At 39.8% G+C, this 19430-nt stretch overlaps 3 protein-coding genes across 4 annotated transcripts in view; 2 read left to right on the top strand and 1 right to left on the bottom strand.

Moving 5' to 3' along the window:
* LOC140309635 (phosphatidylinositol 4-kinase alpha-like) overlaps nucleotides 1–13935 on the bottom strand; it is a 28221-nt gene extending 14286 nt beyond the window's left edge. For both annotated transcript variants that reach the window (XM_072387567.1, XM_072387566.1), the window contains exons 1-25: nucleotides 13757–13935; nucleotides 12525–12641; nucleotides 11928–12021; nucleotides 11598–11686; nucleotides 11428–11500; nucleotides 11092–11354; nucleotides 10835–10901; nucleotides 10028–10176; nucleotides 9861–9926; nucleotides 9661–9757; nucleotides 9362–9553; nucleotides 9129–9229; nucleotides 8906–9035; nucleotides 8095–8218; nucleotides 7897–7992; nucleotides 7605–7788; nucleotides 6931–7034; nucleotides 5592–5760; nucleotides 5449–5499; nucleotides 1319–1427; nucleotides 900–1036; nucleotides 656–789; nucleotides 450–532; nucleotides 295–365; nucleotides 44–168 (exon numbers count right to left, since the gene is read on the bottom strand). In XM_072387567.1, the coding sequence (XP_072243668.1) occupies nucleotides 44–168; nucleotides 295–365; nucleotides 450–532; nucleotides 656–789; nucleotides 900–1036; nucleotides 1319–1427; nucleotides 5449–5499; nucleotides 5592–5760; nucleotides 6931–7034; nucleotides 7605–7788; nucleotides 7897–7992; nucleotides 8095–8218; nucleotides 8906–9035; nucleotides 9129–9229; nucleotides 9362–9553; nucleotides 9661–9757; nucleotides 9861–9926; nucleotides 10028–10176; nucleotides 10835–10901; nucleotides 11092–11354; nucleotides 11428–11500; nucleotides 11598–11686; nucleotides 11928–12021; nucleotides 12525–12641; nucleotides 13757–13855 (2924 nt within the window). In that variant the 5' untranslated portion in view covers nucleotides 13856–13935. The remainder of the gene's footprint in view (nucleotides 1–43; nucleotides 169–294; nucleotides 366–449; nucleotides 533–655; nucleotides 790–899; nucleotides 1037–1318; nucleotides 1428–5448; nucleotides 5500–5591; nucleotides 5761–6930; nucleotides 7035–7604; nucleotides 7789–7896; nucleotides 7993–8094; nucleotides 8219–8905; nucleotides 9036–9128; nucleotides 9230–9361; nucleotides 9554–9660; nucleotides 9758–9860; nucleotides 9927–10027; nucleotides 10177–10834; nucleotides 10902–11091; nucleotides 11355–11427; nucleotides 11501–11597; nucleotides 11687–11927; nucleotides 12022–12524; nucleotides 12642–13756) is intronic.
* serpind1 (serpin peptidase inhibitor, clade D (heparin cofactor), member 1) lies at nucleotides 1734–5082 on the top strand. The gene is made up of 7 exons (XM_072387568.1): nucleotides 1734–1841; nucleotides 1999–2261; nucleotides 2533–3176; nucleotides 3262–3410; nucleotides 3521–3645; nucleotides 4213–4357; nucleotides 4489–5082. The coding sequence occupies exons 2-7, from the start codon at nucleotides 1999–2001 to the stop codon at nucleotides 4678–4680; spliced, it is 1518 nt and encodes a 505-aa protein (XP_072243669.1). The 5' UTR covers nucleotides 1734–1841; the 3' UTR covers nucleotides 4681–5082.
* Nucleotides 13936–14133: 198 nt separating the features above from the next.
* snap29 (synaptosome associated protein 29) lies at nucleotides 14134–18139 on the top strand. The gene is made up of 6 exons (XM_072387569.1): nucleotides 14134–14241; nucleotides 15112–15348; nucleotides 15479–15675; nucleotides 16828–16913; nucleotides 16994–17098; nucleotides 17279–18139. The coding sequence occupies exons 2-6, from the start codon at nucleotides 15112–15114 to the stop codon at nucleotides 17434–17436; spliced, it is 783 nt and encodes a 260-aa protein (XP_072243670.1). The 5' UTR covers nucleotides 14134–14241; the 3' UTR covers nucleotides 17437–18139.
* Nucleotides 18140–19430: the final 1291 nt, after the last annotated feature.

Here is a 19430-nt window from a genome sequence, read left to right on the forward strand (position 1 = left end):
ACACACTGAAGGCAGACAAGCTAATTGATTGAATGCAACTTACGTCTCAGCCAAACCAGAGAGGTATTTGTCTGCCACTCTACGGATCCTCTTGTGGGTGTGGTTAAAGTTAACCAACAAGAATTGAGCGTGGCGCTCCAATTCCTCTTCGTGTTCTTTGGTTTTTGCCTAAAATCATGAAAAATACACAGTTTTTTTTATCCTCTGCCGGCGAACGAATGAAATCTATGCTTAAGGAAATGTTAAGACCTTTAGATAGTTCTTGCTGCCACTCAAAGAAACTATGCTACCTACCTTTTCAGCCATCATCTGAAGGAAGACATCAAATACCTTATCACCAACACAAATAATGCACTGCAGCATGCCTGCGAGGATCAAAATGGAACTGATAAGTGAATTAGACTTTGGGGAACAGGATACCCAAAGGCGTTCAGGCATAAAACCCTCACCAGATTTATCTTTCTGGATGGCTTTGACCTCAAAGTATCGGAACATGACCTGGAACCTGTCAGGATCATTAGATCGCAGCATCCTGACAGAGAACAAGAGAAATAGAGATATCAAAGCGCTGCTCACTCCAATGACAATATATTGAGGAATTTGTGGAGACAAAACATAAGAATGTCTTCCTATTTGTTATGGATGTGGAGCTGACCTCATGTATTCCAATCTGTAGACTGAGAGCAGGTATGTTGACATGGCAAAGTCAAGCTTGTTAATGAGGGCAGATCCTTCAGGTGGAGGGTCGAGGAGATTGCTGATGGTTGTCCGCAGTTCACTCAACTCGGCCTGGAGAATAGGAAATAGTAACAGTGAGACCTGTGCCTGCTATTTTAAGAAGTCTTAACAACTAACTACTTCAGTACAAGAAAAACAGATCTAGATTTTTAATACTGCACCGGTGTCACGGTGTCATTTTTCAGAGCCGAGTTGTATTGTAGTTCAGAACGAAGAGGTTCTCCACTTGGAAAGGTGAGGAGAGGGGACTTGGTAGCAATCTCACACACACCTTCATACCACTCCTCTGGCCAAAGCCCTGAAAAAAAGATGTAAAGAATGCATCTGTTCTGAGTAGGTTATTTTAACCTATAAGTATTCCATAAATACATTTTTTATGTAAAATTTATAATATTTGTATTATACCCACTTGCCAAGAAATATGGAAGTGGTTTGGAAAATCAAAAGCTACTAAAGCAAACTCCAGTCATGAAACTGTAATATCAGTGGCCATTCATCTTATATAATATAATATGGCACGAAGCTGCATAACCTTTTACAAACATGAGAAACACCTGAATTTACTTCATCTCTCACTCACCTGATCCCTCCACAGCAAAACCCATGACCACGGAGTACAACCAGAAGTCTCTGAACAGCTTCTGGAGGCGGGGCTTGGCCTCTTTGATTGGCGGAAGGCGCCGAGTCAACTGTAAGTTAGAAACAATCAAAAAGGGTGACAAATGTTGAGCATACATGCTCTATTACACAATATTAAACTGAAGGATGAAGAAGGGCAGCTCATTCATATACTAATAGCTTTAATTCTTTATAAAAAAAAATGCTGGACACGTGTAAAATAAAGAAATACATATAAATTAGATTAAAAAAAAATACAAAAGATTTGTTAGCAGACCTGTGGCCTTCAAACTGTTAATCTGTATCACATAATATAAGAGAGGAGCTGAATTGTGAAGAGTTAAAGATTTTAGTCAGTCAGAGGACTTTTTGGACTGTTTGATCTGGTCTATTTGTTCAAGAGAAGCCCGCATCAAAGTTCAGCTTTGTATTCTTAGTCCTACAAACAGAAGCAATACAGCACTTACCTCCAGCACACAGTGAAGGTAAGACATTTTACAGACCGCTACCTCTAACAGACAGCTGTTGAATCTTGTATTGTATAGCGTTATTAGAATTTAAATCAATCAAATCTACTAAATGCTGATAAGATCATTGACTGAGTTGTAGTAATTATCTACTTCTTCTGCCTCTGTCTTTAAGATGTGGGTCATCACTGTCATTTCTGTGGCCTGTCTGCTGGCCAGTCCATCCCTAGCTGGCATCAAAGAGCTCAGCACTCACTTCAGCGACCCTGAACCGAACCCCAGAGGGTTAGAACCAGGTGGTGTAGAGGATGTAGAGGCCATTCCTTTGGAGTTCCACAAAGCAAACACCGTCACTAACGACCTAGTTTTTGACGGCTTTGAGGATGAAGATTACATTGATTTTGATAAGATCCTGGCTGCGGGCAGTGATGATTACATGTAAGTTTTAGTGGTTTTACTTGAGTTGGATTAAATAATGCATAACTCAATGTTGGATATAAATAACTGGAAGCATACTATGAATAAGTAAAAAAACTAAAAAAAAAAAAACTTGGTGATGGAGGGCCAAAGAGAGACAGTTTTTAACATTTTTTACTCAATAAATATCAGGCTATTAGGCAAATATTATAAAATGTGTGTAATCAAGTATATAAAAGCCAAAATTCAAAACATCAACTGTTTAGATGATGAATTTGTTGCTGTTTTTCAGAGAGGGAGATGAGATAGATGATATTGCCACGCCAGCCCCAGACATTGACATCTTTGCTGAGCCTTCCGACCCAAAGATTCGCCGAGCCAGACTTCTCCGGCTGTTCCATGGCCGATCTCGCCTTCAACGCCTCAACATTGTGAACGCCCGCTTCGGTTTTAACCTTTATCGAAGTCTCCGTAACGATGTAAACCAGACCGACAACATCCTGCTGGCACCCGCTGGGATTTCCATTGCTATGGGGATGATGTCTTTGGGTGCAGGACCTGAAACTCAGGATCAAATCTACACAGCTCTCGGATTCGCCGAGTTTGTTAATGCTAGCCATCACTATGACAACACAACTGTGCATAAGCTTTTCAGAAAGCTGACGCACAGGCTCTTCAGGAGGAACTTTGGTTACACGCTGCGCTCTGTAAATGATGTCTACGTAAAAAAAGACGTGTCGGTGAAAGACGCCTTCCGTGCAGAGACAAAAGCTTATTACTTTGCCGAGCCGCAGTCGGTGGACTTCAGAGAGCCTGCATTCCTTCATAAGGCCAACCGTCGCATACAAAAACTAACCAAAGGGCTGATCAGGGAACCTCTGAAGAGTGTGGATCCAAATATGGTCCTGATGCTACTCAACTACTTGTACTTCAAAGGTGAGTGAAATAAAATGACAGAAGATGTCTCTGATTTCAGTCTTTGGTCTTAGTTTTCTTTGGTCACATTTGTTTGCATAAATAGGGACGTGGGAACAGAAATTCCCAAAAGAAATGACTTACTACCGCAACTTTCGAGTTAATGAAAAGACAAATGTACGTGTGCCTATGATGACCAACAAGGGGAACTATCTGGCCGCTGCCGACCATGAACTGGACTGCGACATCCTACAGGTGGGAGGCTTTACGCTGATTTTCACAGAGAAGTCTGACAGCCATCCACGCTGGTCCAGGAATAATTCAAGTGAGCGGCATAACATTGGTGTTAACTTCCTTATTTCCAGCTCCCATACACAGGAAACATCAGCATGCTCATTGCCCTGCCCAGAAAGATCACTGGTATGAGGACCTTGGAGCAGGAGCTCTCACCAACTGTCGTCAACAAGTGGCTCAAAAACATGACAAACAGGTCAGAGGCATTTCCCCCCCAACACACAACAGAAAACATTCTCAGCAGAATGACAGTGTTTAAAGCTTTGATTACTTATTACCTTTACAGCTGTACGTTTCCACTCTTTACTTAGCACATTTACTCATCATTTTAGGGCTGGAAAAAGTAAGTCAACTTTTAAATGTTGTAGAACGGCCTTTTTACAGCAACCACCTTATTAAAGACTTTCAGATCAATTACTTTTTCCCAGCCTGCAGTGAACAATTGCTCAACATGTTCAATAAAGACTGAAAAAACAGCAACTGTGAGCAGGTTTTGTCAGATTAGTCAGACTGTATTTGTCTATAATTGTGACATAGATGGAGTTCAGACCACATTTTATAAGTAATCAATAGAAAAATTCTGGAAATTCACAAACTTTTTCTTTACAGCTATACCTAAGAGAAAGTGCCAATGTTGCGCAACAAGTTTTGGAATGAAAAATTCTGCGTGGTTCATGGTTTGGGGAGAAATATGGTTAATGTCTGGATTTAGCTGTGATTTAAAAGTTGTATAATGAGGACACTATTCTATGTCTTCCTTCAGGACCCGTGAGGTTTCGTTTCCTCGTTTTAAACTGGAGCAAAACTATGACTTGATTGAAAATTTGAAGGAGATGGGCCTCACTGACATCTTCAAGGAAAGTGGAGATTTCACTAGAATGACCTCTGCAAAAGTTGCCATGAACTGGGTGAGTAAAACTAAATCAGTCATACAAAGAAAGGAACAGCAAAATAACAGTATAGTCCGTCACTAAGCCGCCTGGGTATCTTATCAGAAGTATTCAGTAATCCCAACTATTTCTATTGCTCTGATACGCAGCTGAAGCACCAGGGAACAATCACTGTGAATGAAGAGGGAACAGAAGCTGCTGCTCTGACCCAAGTGGGCTTCATGCCACTCTCCTCTCAGATTCGCTTCACTGTGGATCATCCGTTCCTCTTCCTGATCTATGAGCACCGCACCAACTGCCTCGTGTTTATAGGCCGGGTGGTCAATCCCTCTCAAAACTGAACAGCTAAACTATCAATGACAAGTTACATGTCCAGTCCTGTTTCACAGAACATCAGACACATTACTGGCTTACTAGCTGAGGAGTCTTCATGTGTCTTCAAGTGTTTCTACTGTGGTATCTTACTGAACATTTAAACTTCTACATATTACTCAAAGTGCTGAGTTTGTCTGAGTAATTCACTGGATGTTTGTTATCTGTCTGTTAATGTTTCATCCTTTACAACAAGGCTGGTGGGGAAATGTGCTCAGAAATGACATTATGCAACTGTTGTTACACTAATACTTTACCGTGATTGCAAAGAAAAAGAATGAACGTCATAAAAAATGGGTAACAAAAATACATAAATACTATCATAAAACAAACAGGAATTTCTGTGAATAAAACTTCAATTTGTTACATTACATTTTGGCTTTTTTCTCTCTCTTTTAATGAAGATTATATAGTCTTATCTAGTAACTTAGAATGTAAATACTCAAAACTACTGCTAAGCCAATATTATAGAAGATAGCATTTGTGGTAAGCCTATTTCTGCAACATACAGTGTATATCAGTTAAATTCTGAATGTTACTTTAAATGTAATCTCTAAAGATCATGTGTAAAAGCCAAAGTGAACCTGTAACGCAGATGCCTGTAGTGCAGCTGACTGGGTAAATATTTGTTCATAAAGTTAAAACCTAACTGACACTTTGGATTCATCTGTAGGAACTGTGCTCTGTGTGAGTGTTCTACTGCAAGCACTGGCACAGAATTAATCTGAAGCACTCACCACAGCAATCACTGGAATAAGGACTCCAAGATTTCCAGCGCTACTTGATGCCTGGAGAGAGATAAGGAGCAATTAACATTTTACCAACATGTCTGTTATCAACTTCCTGTTGTGTTTGGATGTTTGCGCAGTGAAGCACGTACCTTCAGTGCTGGTCCCTTGTCAGAGGCCCTCTCGCTGGCTCTTTTTCCTTCCAGGCCCAGTTGGACAAACAGTTCTAAAAGGTTCACCATCAGTTCGTCCACAAGCTGCTCCCCCTGCAGGTTGGCTGCAATGTTGGCTAGAGCATTGATCACGGCCAGAGAACAGTGCCTTGTGCCCAAAAAGATAGCAAATATGGAGTCAATGAGTGCACAGACATTTTCAAGACACGCAAACAGTCATTTATGAAATATTGATGACCCTAAGGGCAAAGTTGGCAATTTACAGCGAAATCTGAAGGTTTCACCTTTCAGACTGTTTTTCCTCTTTGTTTTAGGTTTCTTCAGAATCTTACAAATAAAATGTACACCTCTTAGTATAAACAGTATTCCTTGATGGTAGTGACCTCTATCAACAGGCTAACATGTCCTGCCTAAATAATGCTTTGAGTAACACAATGAGACTGAGAATGACTTGACCTCTAAAAACACCGGATCTCAGCCTGTGAGATGTACTGGACAAACAAGTCAGAATCCTGAATGCTTCACCTCACAACTTACATAACTTAGAAGACCTGCTATTTGCCAGATACAACAGCACACCTTCAGAGGTCTAGAGAAGTTAATTAATCAACAGGTCAGGGCTGTTATGGTGGAAAAAGGGAGACCTAGTAAACCTTAGAAGGTGGTCATAATGTCAGCTGATAAGTATTGTTCACCTGTACACCTATATCTGGCCATAAAACATTAAGTCTTATAGACTGGTGTTCTTAATGGTATTGTAGAGTTCCATTTCCAGGAAATTTATTTTAAAATAACTTGTGCTGCACTGGTGGGAATACTTTCCAACCACAATTAAGTGCCTTCTTAATATTTAAAGAGGGGATGAAGATTACTGAGGGGGGCCTGATCCGGCCACTGGAGCTGACCAAGCTTTGCAGAGTGGGCTTTTTTTTGGAGTGAGACTCCTTCCCACGTCTCTATTCTTACAAGAAATACTTTCCTAGCAGTTTAATGGAACTTAACATTTTACAGGTCCCACATCTATGACGGGATTCGCTTGTCCTGTACACTATTGGTGCAGTCAGAGTGGAAGACTGGAAGTAATTCAAGGCACCGGAGAGAGCATTAACATCACATCTTATTGAATTTTCTGGAAAAATTCATCCATAGTCCTTTACATAGAAATCAGGCTGTAACAAACAACTAAACAAGCACCTATCTATTATTAAAAGGGATTAGCATATCTAAAGCTTCCTAATCCTTTGTTTAGTACACTAAAACCAGATCAGTCCCCTTGAATATCTGAAACTAAAGCATAGCATAAGAAGCAGATGCTGACCTGTAACCATGATCTCTGTAGTCTTTGGTGGCTGAATAAACCACCGAACTGGCTTTCACACTGATCTGCTGGAACAGATTCCAGACCTCCTGGTAGATATATTGCTACGAGACAAAAAGACAAAAAGGGGGTAACACAGAGAAATACTGCAGGCTCCAAAGTCAAAACTTAAGATAAATTAAGCAACATTCAAATTTCCCCAAAAACAAAATCAAATGAATTCAACATAAAAACCGACACTGAGCAAAGTGTTTCGTATCTGCAAACATATGGGCTGATCCATTTAGAGTCCTTAATTATAGCCTATCACACTTACAGCTTGATGGCTAACAAAAGACACCATATTAAACCCCACTAGGGTGTCAGGTTTGATAAATGAAAGCTGTTATTAATGCACAGCGTGCTGAGCAAGTAAACACCAGCTGGCAAACTTACAGTAATAACAATGTGCCGGTCTGTCTGACATAAGGAAAGACTTTTTTGGTCCCACTGAAGTCACAGAATATAAGTTAGTCTTAGTCTTTTATATATGTTTCGAACAAAGATCATATTTATTCATTTTCAAACTCCCTGTTAGTTCTATAAACCTTTATATCCCTCTTCAATAATAAATAAATGAAATAACAAAGACAGGTTGTTCGACAATTGTTTAATCACTGTGACTTTATACTTACGTTTCCAGTAATAACCATACAGCCCAGCTGATCTATGATGAGTACATCCAGCTGTGACGGAGGCTGGCAGAACTTTTGCTGAAGGATTTGTAAAATGTGCTCCATAACTTTAGGAGTGTCTCTCAGAGCCACCGCAATGTGGCCAAGTGCTCTAATGGTGTGATCTGGAATTAGATGAGCATCTCTGCCAGAAAGACAAGTTGTATTTTTAAAACTGTTCATCTGAATTTAAATATAATCTGGGTGACTCAACGACCCAGTTAATTTTTTTCCAACTAGAATCGTTGCTCACTTCTCATTCTCCTGTGAAATGTACAAACGGTTGGAGAGACTGGCCAGAAAGGCCTCCACGATCACATGGTCCATCGTCAAACCAGCTTTCAGACATCTGAGAGAGAAGGACAAAAAGATGACGATGCAGCATTTAAAGCACAAGAATTGTTTTAAACCGTCTCTAATCACAGAGGTGTGTGGTGTGTTGATATCTGACCTGCAGATGTTATCAATGGAGATGTCTCTGAGCTGCTCGTACATGGATGGCTGGTCCTTTCTGTTTGACAGCACGTTGACCGTGGACTGAGAATGTTCGTTGGTAACATTTATCCTTATTTCTCCTGTACATTTAAAAAAAGTGACAGTTTTACAAACGCAATACACTTCATAAAAAAGCTAAAATAAAACACGACACAAAAAGCTGAGAAGCACTGAGTTTTAGCACCAAAACTGAATGACATGTTTTACACTTAGGAGATGAACAGGCAGCAACTTCTCGGGAAAGCCCAGAAATATCAGTAACCTGGACTGCATCTCTGTTGTCTATCTGCAGCTGTTCAGATCAGTGCTGGATGAGACTGCTGCATGATATTGACTCTGTTATTGATGCTGTATGTTCGTCATTGTATCAGTCCCACTGATATTGGCTTACTTGGTTTACTTTTGGATCTGATCATTTGTCCTGTGAGCTGGACATTTTGCCTTTTTTTTTTTTTTTTCTTGGTTTCGTAGAGACAAGTTAGTTGATTTATTGTAAAAATCACCATCTTTAGTCATCCAAGGCAAGTTTCAGGTGAACCCTTTTGAATGTCTAACTATATGCAGGCAGCAGTTGAATGTTTTCTGGAAGTAAGATACAACAATAGTAGCTGCTGATACTTAGGATTCAACAATGTGCATTTTCATTCTATTCTCTATCTTTAGCCATGGAATATTTTAAAACAAACTGATAAATGCTTGATAAATATGGGAACACTGAATCTCACGTCTGGGGTGGATTTGAAGTAATTAGTGAAAACAGTTTGTACCTGTGTTGTACTGGTTGTGATACTTGTAGAGTTTTATAAGAACGGGAGAAGGAACCACCAGGAAATCCCTGAGAGAGGTTGTGGCAGAGTGAGCAACGACTGGAAACCTCTCACACAGACGGCCCAGGCCCTGAGAAGGAGAAGACGGGCCAAAGAAATCAAAATCAGTATCTAATGAATTAACATAAATAATGACTCTAACGAGCTCTTCCAATTTTTATACCTGCAGACAACAGATGAGCAGGGGCATGTGGGCAATGATGACTTTACTGGATGTTTTTGACTGCAGCTTCTCTGACAGTTTGGTGCACAGATTCTCAGCTCCTGCCAAAAAAGAAAAGAAAAAAAAAACATGAAGGAAATGTGACGCAACCAGTACAAATAAACCCATCCAGCATCCCTCTTACATGACATCCAAACACACTGCACAGCTGACTCTACAAAAAGATTGATTACCTTGCTCATCTTTGACGGCCCACACCATGAGGTCCACACAGGCAGCGTTGGCTTGGCAACGGAGCTTGAGGGGGCTCTGTTCCCCCAGCAACCCCCCCGTGTCATGAAGTATCCGCTGCAGCTCTGACTGACTGCTGCTAAACTGCTCCAGTACAAAGTCATGCACCTCCCGTACATATGTTGGCTGCAAAGCTGAGAGGGGAGTTTTACAAAGTTTTATAAGTAATACACACACAAATAGAGCAACATACATCAAAGGGCAGTTTGGCTTTAATAAACAATAAAGGATAATACTTTACCTTTCATGTTGTACAGTGTGTCCCGCAGCATTTTGAACACACACACATAGAGAGGGTCACTGAAGGCTTTGTAATAGAGGTTGATTCCAGGATTAGACTTTACAACAAAAAGAGACAATGGCAGACAAGAATATATCACTGATTACAGCCTACATTTATGCAGTTACAATGCTTTGAACAGGTGGGAGTTGTTTAATTACCTCTATGACTTCCGTCATAGTGGCATCCAGAGTTTTCAGAAAAGAGTCGGAAACAAACTTCTTCACCTGCAGATTAACAACAAAAACAACAATTTATGGCGATTAAATTCATAAAATGAGACACAACAGAGGCGGTATTCTAGAGAACGTGCAATATGCTACTGTACCATGCTAAGGAGCTGTCGAAGCATATCAACAGGCACCTCCACCTCACTTTCACCTTCTCCTATGAAGAGAGGAGACACTGAAAAACTGGAGCTGACTGTGGAGAAGTAGTAGTCAGGGTCTACTGTGCTGCTGTCTGGAAGATAGGCACCTGTGGGCAAAAAGAGGCCAGAAGAGATTTTGTCAAAAGGGACTCTTTATGCGTGTAATGGGTAACATTTCAAATCCATGAGATAAGGTTAACGTCTCATCTCTGCACTATACTTTAGTCTACTGAGAGTTCATATCTTTCTTTCCATTGTTTACTTTCTTCCTATATGCCTGGAGAGCACAAAGGCAGAGTAATATGAACAAAAAAATCAACTGGAGATAAACCAGAACTACATCAATTAAGACTTTGGTGACCAACAACAAGCAGGCTACTCTGCTAAAACTGTTAATAGAAAAACTAATTTATCAGCGTTAGATTTTATGCCAGCGACAGGTTAGACCATAACTCGTTATCTTGAGCTAATAATGACAATGATAGGTGCCCCTTCAAATCGTCCAGACATGATCAGATAAAGATTGGATCTGTGTTATGTTTTCAACCTAGTTTAAATGTTTTTTCATGAAATAAAATAATGCTGTATTACAGTGCACGTGACATGTCAGCAGCTCCGCTCTTGAGAGTATTCACGTAGGCAAGTATTGGTTTGTTACATAATGTTGCTGGCCCACAATGATAAGCCCTGATCAGTGGAAGAAATGCAGGGTTAAAGTTGTGAATAAAAATGTAACCAAAGCAGCTTGTGTTTCTTGTCTTTTACCTTCAAAGTAATGTGGACCGGGGGACGTGGGAGAGCAGGGTGAGTGGCCTGGTGGATTTCCAGAGACCTATGAGACAGAACATTACAAAATATTTCTTAAAATCACAAACCAAATATAACAAGTCTTTGAATAATGCTTTATCTAATTTGTTGTTATCTAATTAAATAAACCATTCCAACTCAACACTATGTTTTTTTTTTCTGAACACATAAGACAAGTGTTAAATCCAGCCAGCTCCGTCACAACATCAACCAACCTGTGCCGACGAATCCAGGTTGGTCCCGTTGCGTCTGCGCAGACTGTCACTTTGGCACACAGTGAGCAGAGAGGATGGCAGAATAGATCGAAAGTCATTGAAGGACCTGCGGCGCACGCCCTCAGTTTCCTCTGTGACACAACGAGCCTGCGGGGAATCCTTGGGGAACAACTTGGACAACAGGGCTTCTTCTGTGTTGCTGTAGCGGCCAAATGCTCGAGTCATGCCGAGCAGAGTGGGAACAACATACCTGCACATGAAGACTGCAGACAAGAGAGCAGAAATTAAACTGTAAAAGGATGAAGACATACGGTGCTTTGGCATTTACATACATACCTTTGTCATGATTATCAGGTGTTTGGCACATCTCCTGCAATGTCTGCATGACCTCCATCATGGTGTTCAAGATCTTGAGAACAAAACAGTAGAAATAAAAACTTTACTTTCCTACAATGTACCCCAACCAGATAATGACACATAATCACCACTCTCACAGCTGAGCAGACCTCTTGTCGGTACTCCGAGTCCCTCTGAGCCACATCTGCGAGAAGTGTCACTAGACAGAAGCTGAAGTTTTCTGCAACTGGGAGAAATTCTAAGGCAAAACAAATGGCACAAATACGAGCAATTAAAACATTTGAACAACAGATTTACTAGAACAATGAAAAAAAATATACAGTTCATAGTATCTAATACCAATATCACATCTGGCCAATATAAATGCAATTTATTGATACACATTAAATCTGTCTATGTGTATCTTAATACAGTACTGAAAACTGCATCTCACTGGCACATGTAAATAGAGGCTAGTGTAAAATGAAAGAGCCTCTTACCCTTTCCTTTCTTTCCCAAGCTCTCTTCGATCCATTGGACCCGTGGTAACCCTCTCAATAAGCTCAGCAAGTAGGAAACAAGTATGTCTTTGTGCTGCCAGAGTAAAGCAAATCATTACACACCACAAACAAGTGCAAGGCTTTTATTTGCCAATTTATGAGGCTTTATTCATTCTGACACAGTCAAAATTGCATTAAAGAAAAAATGTCATTAAATGCATGTGGTCAAGTAAAGCTGTCATTTCTACACACTCCGAGAAAAGCTTTCCACGCCGTGTGTCAGCGTGACGAGGTTAGCGGCTTACATGGTCAACTGCATGTCTAATCACCAGCTAAAACAGATTACAGAGATAAGCTTATTGTGGTGATACAGTATTTGGATTCCTGTGTAAGGCTGGGAAAGAAAATGGACTAATAATTGCGTTATAGCAACAGTGATAATTTACAGCTATATCACAGCGCAGTAATAGTGTGTAATAACTAAAGATGATTATTTCTTTAATCCTAAACTTAACATATCATCTTTTAATTCTGAGGACAGACTGGAATTAAACAAAGACAGCTCAACAGCTCTGCTCTTTACTGTCCAACACCCACCTGTAAGCCAGACTCCACCAGAAACACAGCCAGCGCAATAACGGCATCTCTGCGACGCACATCTAAAGTAAATACGCCACGGACTTCCACAGGACACATACATTGTAGTTTCTTGACCTAAAAGAGCACAAACATGATACAATATATTAGTAATGTGTATCACTTATATCTATATCTAAACTTATGTTTTACAGTCCAGGACAATGATACACACACCATCATCAGACCATTCATCTTACCCAGAACCCAGCCATTTTGTGCATGCCATTGTGAGCCCTTTCTGAATTTTTTTAAAATTAATTTTCAACTTTTCTCTACTCCGTAACTAGCTTTTATGCGTAATTCTTTTTGCTGAGATGCACAAAGTTTAATTTATGCCTGGGAACCAAACCCTTAGTGAATGTTCTAACCAACTAATCTATCCTCCCCTCAGATGAACCTAGAAAAGAAAGCCATCACAATTCCTCCACTTTTTTTGCTTAGTTTTGCTAAATCCCTGGAAGTAACCATTTTGTTTAATCCCATATACACTTACCAAGTGAACCAAGATAACCACAGTCAAATTCCCCCGGAACTAATGTACCTGAGCTTCCCAACATCACAGTCAATTTATTTTTCTTTCCCTAAGTATTATACATTTTCTACTCCGTCTCAATCACACAGTGGAACTGGGGACATATCGCTCATATGCGCCATAAAACAATGCTTTTTATAACAGTGTGCCGATTATGTATTACTTTTACTCAACCGAATATAAATATGACCTTATCCAAACTCACTAATCTTTCTTTATTGGCCAAGAAAATACTCTGAGACTTGAGAACTTATTAATCATCCTCCGGCTGCAACAGGTTACTAACAGACGACCTGACCACATAATGAACTCTTCTCAACCATCTCTCCGAAAACCTGTTTGACTGCAGTGCTCATCAAGCCTGAATACTCTGCCTGTCTGATGCGGTACCAGGCACCTAACAAGCAGCGACGCATCGCCTCCCTATCTTCTTACAAGGAAAGCACTGTCACAGAGAGCCAGCATTAGTTACTCCTAACTACTGACACACTCTCTACCGTCAAATATTAGCTTGGCTATTACATATGTGATCAAAATAAACCAGCGCCTGTGCGGAAGCGAAGCAACACCCTGAACAAACGCGCAGGTAATCGTCACTAACTTAGCCAATTAGTGACAATTCGTAAAATGGAGACTTCTCGGGTTTGTCATTTCTTACCTTATCGACCGGCGCGGGACGGTGGGCAGCTAGAGAGCGGGCCAGCGATAGGACTGTGTTAAAATAAAACCCTCTCGTACCACCTCCCATTACAGACATGTTTACCCCTACATCAAGCCAGTGAAATGAATTCAGTAGGCAGAGGAGCCAGTCCAGCAGCGGCAACTAGCGCTGGGAAAGCCGCAGTACGGCAGCTCAGTAGGGACAAACTCAGCGGAAGCTTGCGTTTGCATTAGTACATCACACAGCAGCGGTCTCCATATTATTTTTTTTACAAATGCCACGAAACTAAAAGTGGAGGGATAACGACGAACCGTGTAGTCTTTTATCAAATTTAAGCGTTAAGCGCGAATATTTTTCGTGTGCGTTTTTGTTGCATAGTTGGACGAGCAACCGGCAACGTCATCGAACGTGACAGGAAGTGTTTGGTAGCTAACAGTCAGCTGATAGAGCGACAACGACGTCTGCTGTAGCGACGGTCAAAGGTACGTCTGGTAAATTTACCTTTGGCAATATTTTACGGTTTCATTTTAGACATTCTGTTCTGTGAGGAGAAAACGTCCTTATTGGCACTGTGCAGCTGTGTCCTATTTTGTTGATGTGGTCGTTTGATTGTTTGGCTAGCAAGTCTGTGTAGAAAAGTCTTGAGTGGCTAACCAACACCCATGAAATTCTTATACAGAACAATGATGACTATTATTTATTGTTTGTATAATGCAGCAGTCTTTATGGCATGTCTTAAGTGTTAAACTGTTTGACTGTATCCTTCATTTAAAAGTAATTTGTATGGGAGTATAGACCTGTTGAGGATACCTGGCATTTGTATAAATTTCTCCTCTAATATGTGTGTGTTTATTTATTTCAAATGTACATGGCAACTGAACTCCACGTTTTTTTTAACTATGTTTGGCAATTACTGGGTAAGGCCAAACTACATGATCAGAATTGTTATATCAGGAAGTTGCTCTGTATCGACTAATAGAAAAGACAAGTTGATAGTCTGCGAGACGTCAAAAACTTATCAAATTACTGGCATTCGAAGACATTTTTGATTGTAGTATATCATCTTTGTTTTTAGTTTTGCTTATGTGAAATTTTACAGTTTTTTTTCAGTATTTTGATGATTTGGTCTGGAAATTGGGAAAGCAATTTAGGAGGACTGAAACATGTTATTAAATCTCTTATCTACAAACTGATTTTCATCCTTTTGTTCCAATAAGACTTTTTTTTGTTGTTTAAAACAGTGCCAACTAAATCTGGCGAAGGGGAACCTTTATCTTTGACCTGAGACTTTTGTCGGACGCTGAAAGCTTTAGATAAGACTGTTTTGTCAAAACAATGTGTTTGCTTGACAGATGGCCTACCCTAAATCCCACAACCCGTTTGCAGATGATGACGATGAGGACGATTTTAAGCCTAAAAGTAGGGGTTTTGACGATGACCCTAGCGACAGTGGAATGACTGAAGCGGAGAGGAAGCAGAGGTACCTTCAACAGGAGGTGATGCGCACTGCTCAGTCTGCTGTGGACAGCAGTTACCGTTCCCTCGCCCTCATCTATGATTCAGAGAAGATGGGTGTGGAAACTGCAGAGGTATGTAAAGCTTGAGAGCTCACATTGTCTCTGAGAGGGAGAGTTGGTCATTACTTCTTTGAAGTACACATCACCCCTCTATCTTCGTACATCTCGTCATCTGTCCTTTTTATTTTGTATTTGTGTGTAGGAGCTGGTGCGGCAGGGTGAGGCTCTGAAGAGAACAGACAAGATGTTAGACAACATGGATCAGGACCTGAAGACCAGCCAGAAGCATATTACCAGCATCAAGAGTGTGTGGGGCGGACTTGTCAATTACTTCAAAGGCAAACCAGAGACAAAGCCACCACCCGAGCAGCCTACCAGTGCCTACCAAGCCAATGAAAGGTAGGTTGAGGTTTTCTTCCTCAGCTTCATCCAATTCAATGAATTTTCCAGTTGTTTTACTTTCCTTATTTTATAAGTCCGGTGTGCTTTTCAATTGTTTTTGTTCAAACTAATCAAGAATGTTTTAGAATGAAAGCATTTTACGAAGGAAGATAAACAATTAACTCTTACTTTTTTATTATTATTTCTAACTTTAAAAAAACATTTTTTAGACCAAATTCAGATACAGTTGTGGAATTTATTGATATACCAATAAAAATGGTACAAATTACAGATTCTAAGACAAATAGTTGTTGTCGGGATCAAAATTTCTGTATTTGCTAAACTGCGCTCACTGAATAAAAACGTTTTTTCACTCACCAGACCATCAAAGCAGTCGCTTGTAAGTGAGTTTTTGAGGACAATAATACATCTCCCATCTTCCTTTACTTTAATTATCATATGAATGGGAATCACTGCTAAACAGTAATAGCGGGAATTCTCAGTATATCTTCACTTACAATAAATACTTCCAACTTTAGTATGAAAATGTTGGAGGTACATAGTATACGTTTCCTGAAATTGTTAACCTCAAGCGGCAGGTGTGGTGTTTAAGGACATCCAATTTGTAGACATGATCCATAGATAAAATCAGTTATTGTTTTATTTGTGTGCAGCCACCTGAAAAATAAGAGTCAGTTTGTTTCCATTGTGTTGGACCCCTGTGTTGTTACAGTTGGCCAAAACGTACAAACAAAACACTGCATTTTAGTGATTACACTAATGTCCAGTTAGTTTCAGACTTCACCTATAAGTGCCAATAAGCCCTGCATGATCCACCTTTAAAAAAATGTAGAAATGTAAACATACACATTTGAGATAAATTAATGAATGGTGATCTAGGTCTCTAAATGCTATGGTGTGCAGTATTTGCTAATGCTAAACACTTGTCCCTACACAGAGAAACAATTCATTTAAATAATGTTAACCTGATTTAACAAAAACAAGTTGTTTTTTTTTAATTAAGTTTGAAAATGTTTACTTCTATTTTTCGAAATCTGAACTAAAACAATTAGGCTCTCATTAAAATGTTCTGTATTATGTGTGATTGTGGTTTTCATTGACTGTCTTTCACTAAATGGCTGAACAATAATGCTTCTGTGTCTGTCTCAGATTACAAAGTGCCATGTCTGGCAGCAGAGAACACGAGGATAAGTACCTTGCCAGCCACCCCAACCTGAGAAAGTTGGATACGGGAGGTATGAGTTGGCACTAAATGTCAACATGATGTCCACATACAACAAACTGGCTGCCACCATCTCTGATTCCTGTGTTTCAGGTTTTGGAGCTGCTGTGTCAATGGATGACCACTCATCTAGAGAGAACGGACACCCTCGGAACAGACACCTCAAGGAGGCTCACCAGAAACTTGACAATAACTTGGGTAAAAAAAAGAAAAGAAAGTACAACAGAGTAGTTTTTTTAATTATATAACCATGAAATATAGATTTTAGAATCTCTAGAATGGCAGTGTAGCATATGATGTTTATTATTTAAAAAGAAATCCCTGTGTTGTCTGTTATTTCACTTCTTAACTAATGTCAGATGTCTCCTGTTGACTTAGATGAAATGTCTCATGGCTTGAGCAGACTGAAGAACCTTGGACGCGGTCTCCAGTCCGAGATTGAGGACCAGAACGACTCAATTGATTCTCTACTTAATAGAGTAGACAAAATGGATGTGAAAATCCACAACACAAACCAGCAGATTAAAAAACTCTAATAAGCCCCCCCCCCCCTTGGACCCATCTTACATTAGACAAAAGCGTGCGACAGGTCATCCTCATACTTGACTCCTCACACCGGCCTTTGCTGATTGAAGTCTGTTTTCTGTAGTTTTGCTTCTCTTCTTCCACCTCCGAACCATGTTTTCTGTGAAACTTTCACTGTCAATTTCTTTGATCTTTTTTTAAGTTTTTCTCAATCTGAAAGATTTCGGATTAATTCTGTAGAAAAACTGGATCATTTGTTTGGTTTTTTTTGGTTTGTGCATGAGTCATATGTCACGCCTGACACTGGTTATTAAACCTCTCACTAGAAATGTATGAAAACACAAGCAAGCATCAAACCTAGCTCAACTCATGTTTGCCTTACATGTAATATTTCCACACATTTCTGCTGTGTTGATTCTGTCTCCGCTGGTATATCTCAACCTGAGATGGTTCACTTTGTTTGATACTTAGAATTTTTGTCCTGTTCTTTCTCTACCTTTACATAAATTGTTTTAGTTTGATTCAGTGCTGCAGTAGTGAATGAGACTTTGTGAAATCCCAAGTTGAAAAGCCACTTTTACATTTTTCAGAAAAAATTAATCCTAAGACTACCTATTAAGTTGATGAATAAGTCCATGGTTGATGTTTTATTTTGACCGTGTAATGTCTTATAATCAAACCCACAAACCTAATAAAAACAGTTTTCTAAGGGGACTCTCAGGTGTACTTTGAAGAGTTTGTGATAAATGGAGCAAGAAGTCAAAAGTGCCACAAGGTGATGCTGTATGTCACCTTGTGGCCTTGAGGTCTGAGCAACTGCAGAAGATACCATTAATCATCAGTCATCACTAGGTACTTGCACAACAAATGTTTTGTCTAGCATTTTTACAATATGAATTGAAAATGGGCTCTGTTGCCTCCGCGATAAGCTGAAATCAAAACCTTGCTCAATAAATGCAGTTTTAAGCAGAGGCACTTAAGTCTATTGCAATGAAAATTCACAAAGTCCTGAAATATTCTGCCCTGTATAGTTCTGTGCAATTCTTCAATTTAACTCCCTGGTATTTGTTTTTAATCTTTGTCTTATTTATCACCGTGTGATGATGTGTGAGTGTTTGCTGGCTGCGTTGTGAACCATCTGTGTTGCTGTGTGTAACTCGTGCTTATTTTGAGGTGTCCATTCATTATCATTCCTCTGTGTTGGACCAGCTGCTCCTACAGCCGCAACAAGCATTCATTAGGAGGACTTACTAATTACAGTTCAGTCCTCTTACAACACATATAAGTTATAAACAACTTGGGGGCGACAGAGGCGAACATGGGGGTACCTACCTGGGGCCCCAGCTGAGGGAGGTCCCTGCATTTCTGGATGAAAAGGCATTTTTGTAATACCTCAAGCTTGCACCTTGTTGCTGCACTTGTGATGTACACACATCAGTAAAGAAGAGGATGGAGGTATTACCTGGCATGCCGCAGCAAAATCATTAACACCAGAGTAAGCTCGGAAACAGCACAGCTTCAGGAATTAAAGAAGAGAAGCACGTTGTGAAACTTGTAGATGAAGAGCAAATATTTTTTGCAAGTTTGTCTGTACTTCTGATCATGTGAAAGGCCCATCAGTTGTCCCACAGAAAAGCACAACACCCAAACTGACATGAATATGAAGCAACCAAGGTGCAATGTTGTATATTGGGTGATTTACATCACTGTTATGTTTTTGTGGGGTTTTTTTTTAAGCCTCTGATCTTTTAATGCTTTTTCTCTTTGTTGTCATTTTCCACTTACTTGTGATCACTTTGCATTTCTATAATTTTTTGTTGGCATTATTGTAACTTTTGTAATTGTTTGGTTTAAGTTTTTATTCATTTTCATCACAAAGAAGCATTTGTGCTCATCTTCCTGTCATTTTATGTTTTTTTTATTCCATCTTTTTGCTGGCATGCTGTCTCTTGTGGTTCTTTTAGATTATCATTTATTTCTCCTCTGCAGCCCATTTTGGTTGATA

This window comes from Leuresthes tenuis, unplaced genomic scaffold, assembly GCF_036924035.1.
Source record: "Leuresthes tenuis unplaced genomic scaffold, fLeuTen1.0.hap1 SCAF_6, whole genome shotgun sequence".
In the NCBI taxonomy this organism is placed as follows: Eukaryota; Metazoa; Chordata; class Actinopteri; order Atheriniformes; family Atherinopsidae; genus Leuresthes; species Leuresthes tenuis.

Coding starts and splice junctions, on each gene's coding strand:
- snap29 (XM_072387569.1), top strand. CDS start 15,112: ATGGCCTACCCTAAATCCCACAACCCGTTTGCAGATGATGACGATGAG. Junction 15,349..15,478: donor TGGGTGTGGAAACTGCAGAG/GTATGTAAAGCT, acceptor ATTTGTGTGTAG/GAGCTGGTGCGGCAGGGTGA. Junction 15,676..16,827: donor GCCTACCAAGCCAATGAAAG/GTAGGTTGAGGT, acceptor TGTCTGTCTCAG/ATTACAAAGTGCCATGTCTG.
- serpind1 (XM_072387568.1), top strand. CDS start 1,999: ATGTGGGTCATCACTGTCATTTCTGTGGCCTGTCTGCTGGCCAGTCCA. Junction 3,177..3,261: donor CAACTACTTGTACTTCAAAG/GTGAGTGAAATA, acceptor TTGCATAAATAG/GGACGTGGGAACAGAAATTC. Junction 4,358..4,488: donor CAAAAGTTGCCATGAACTGG/GTGAGTAAAACT, acceptor TCTGATACGCAG/CTGAAGCACCAGGGAACAAT.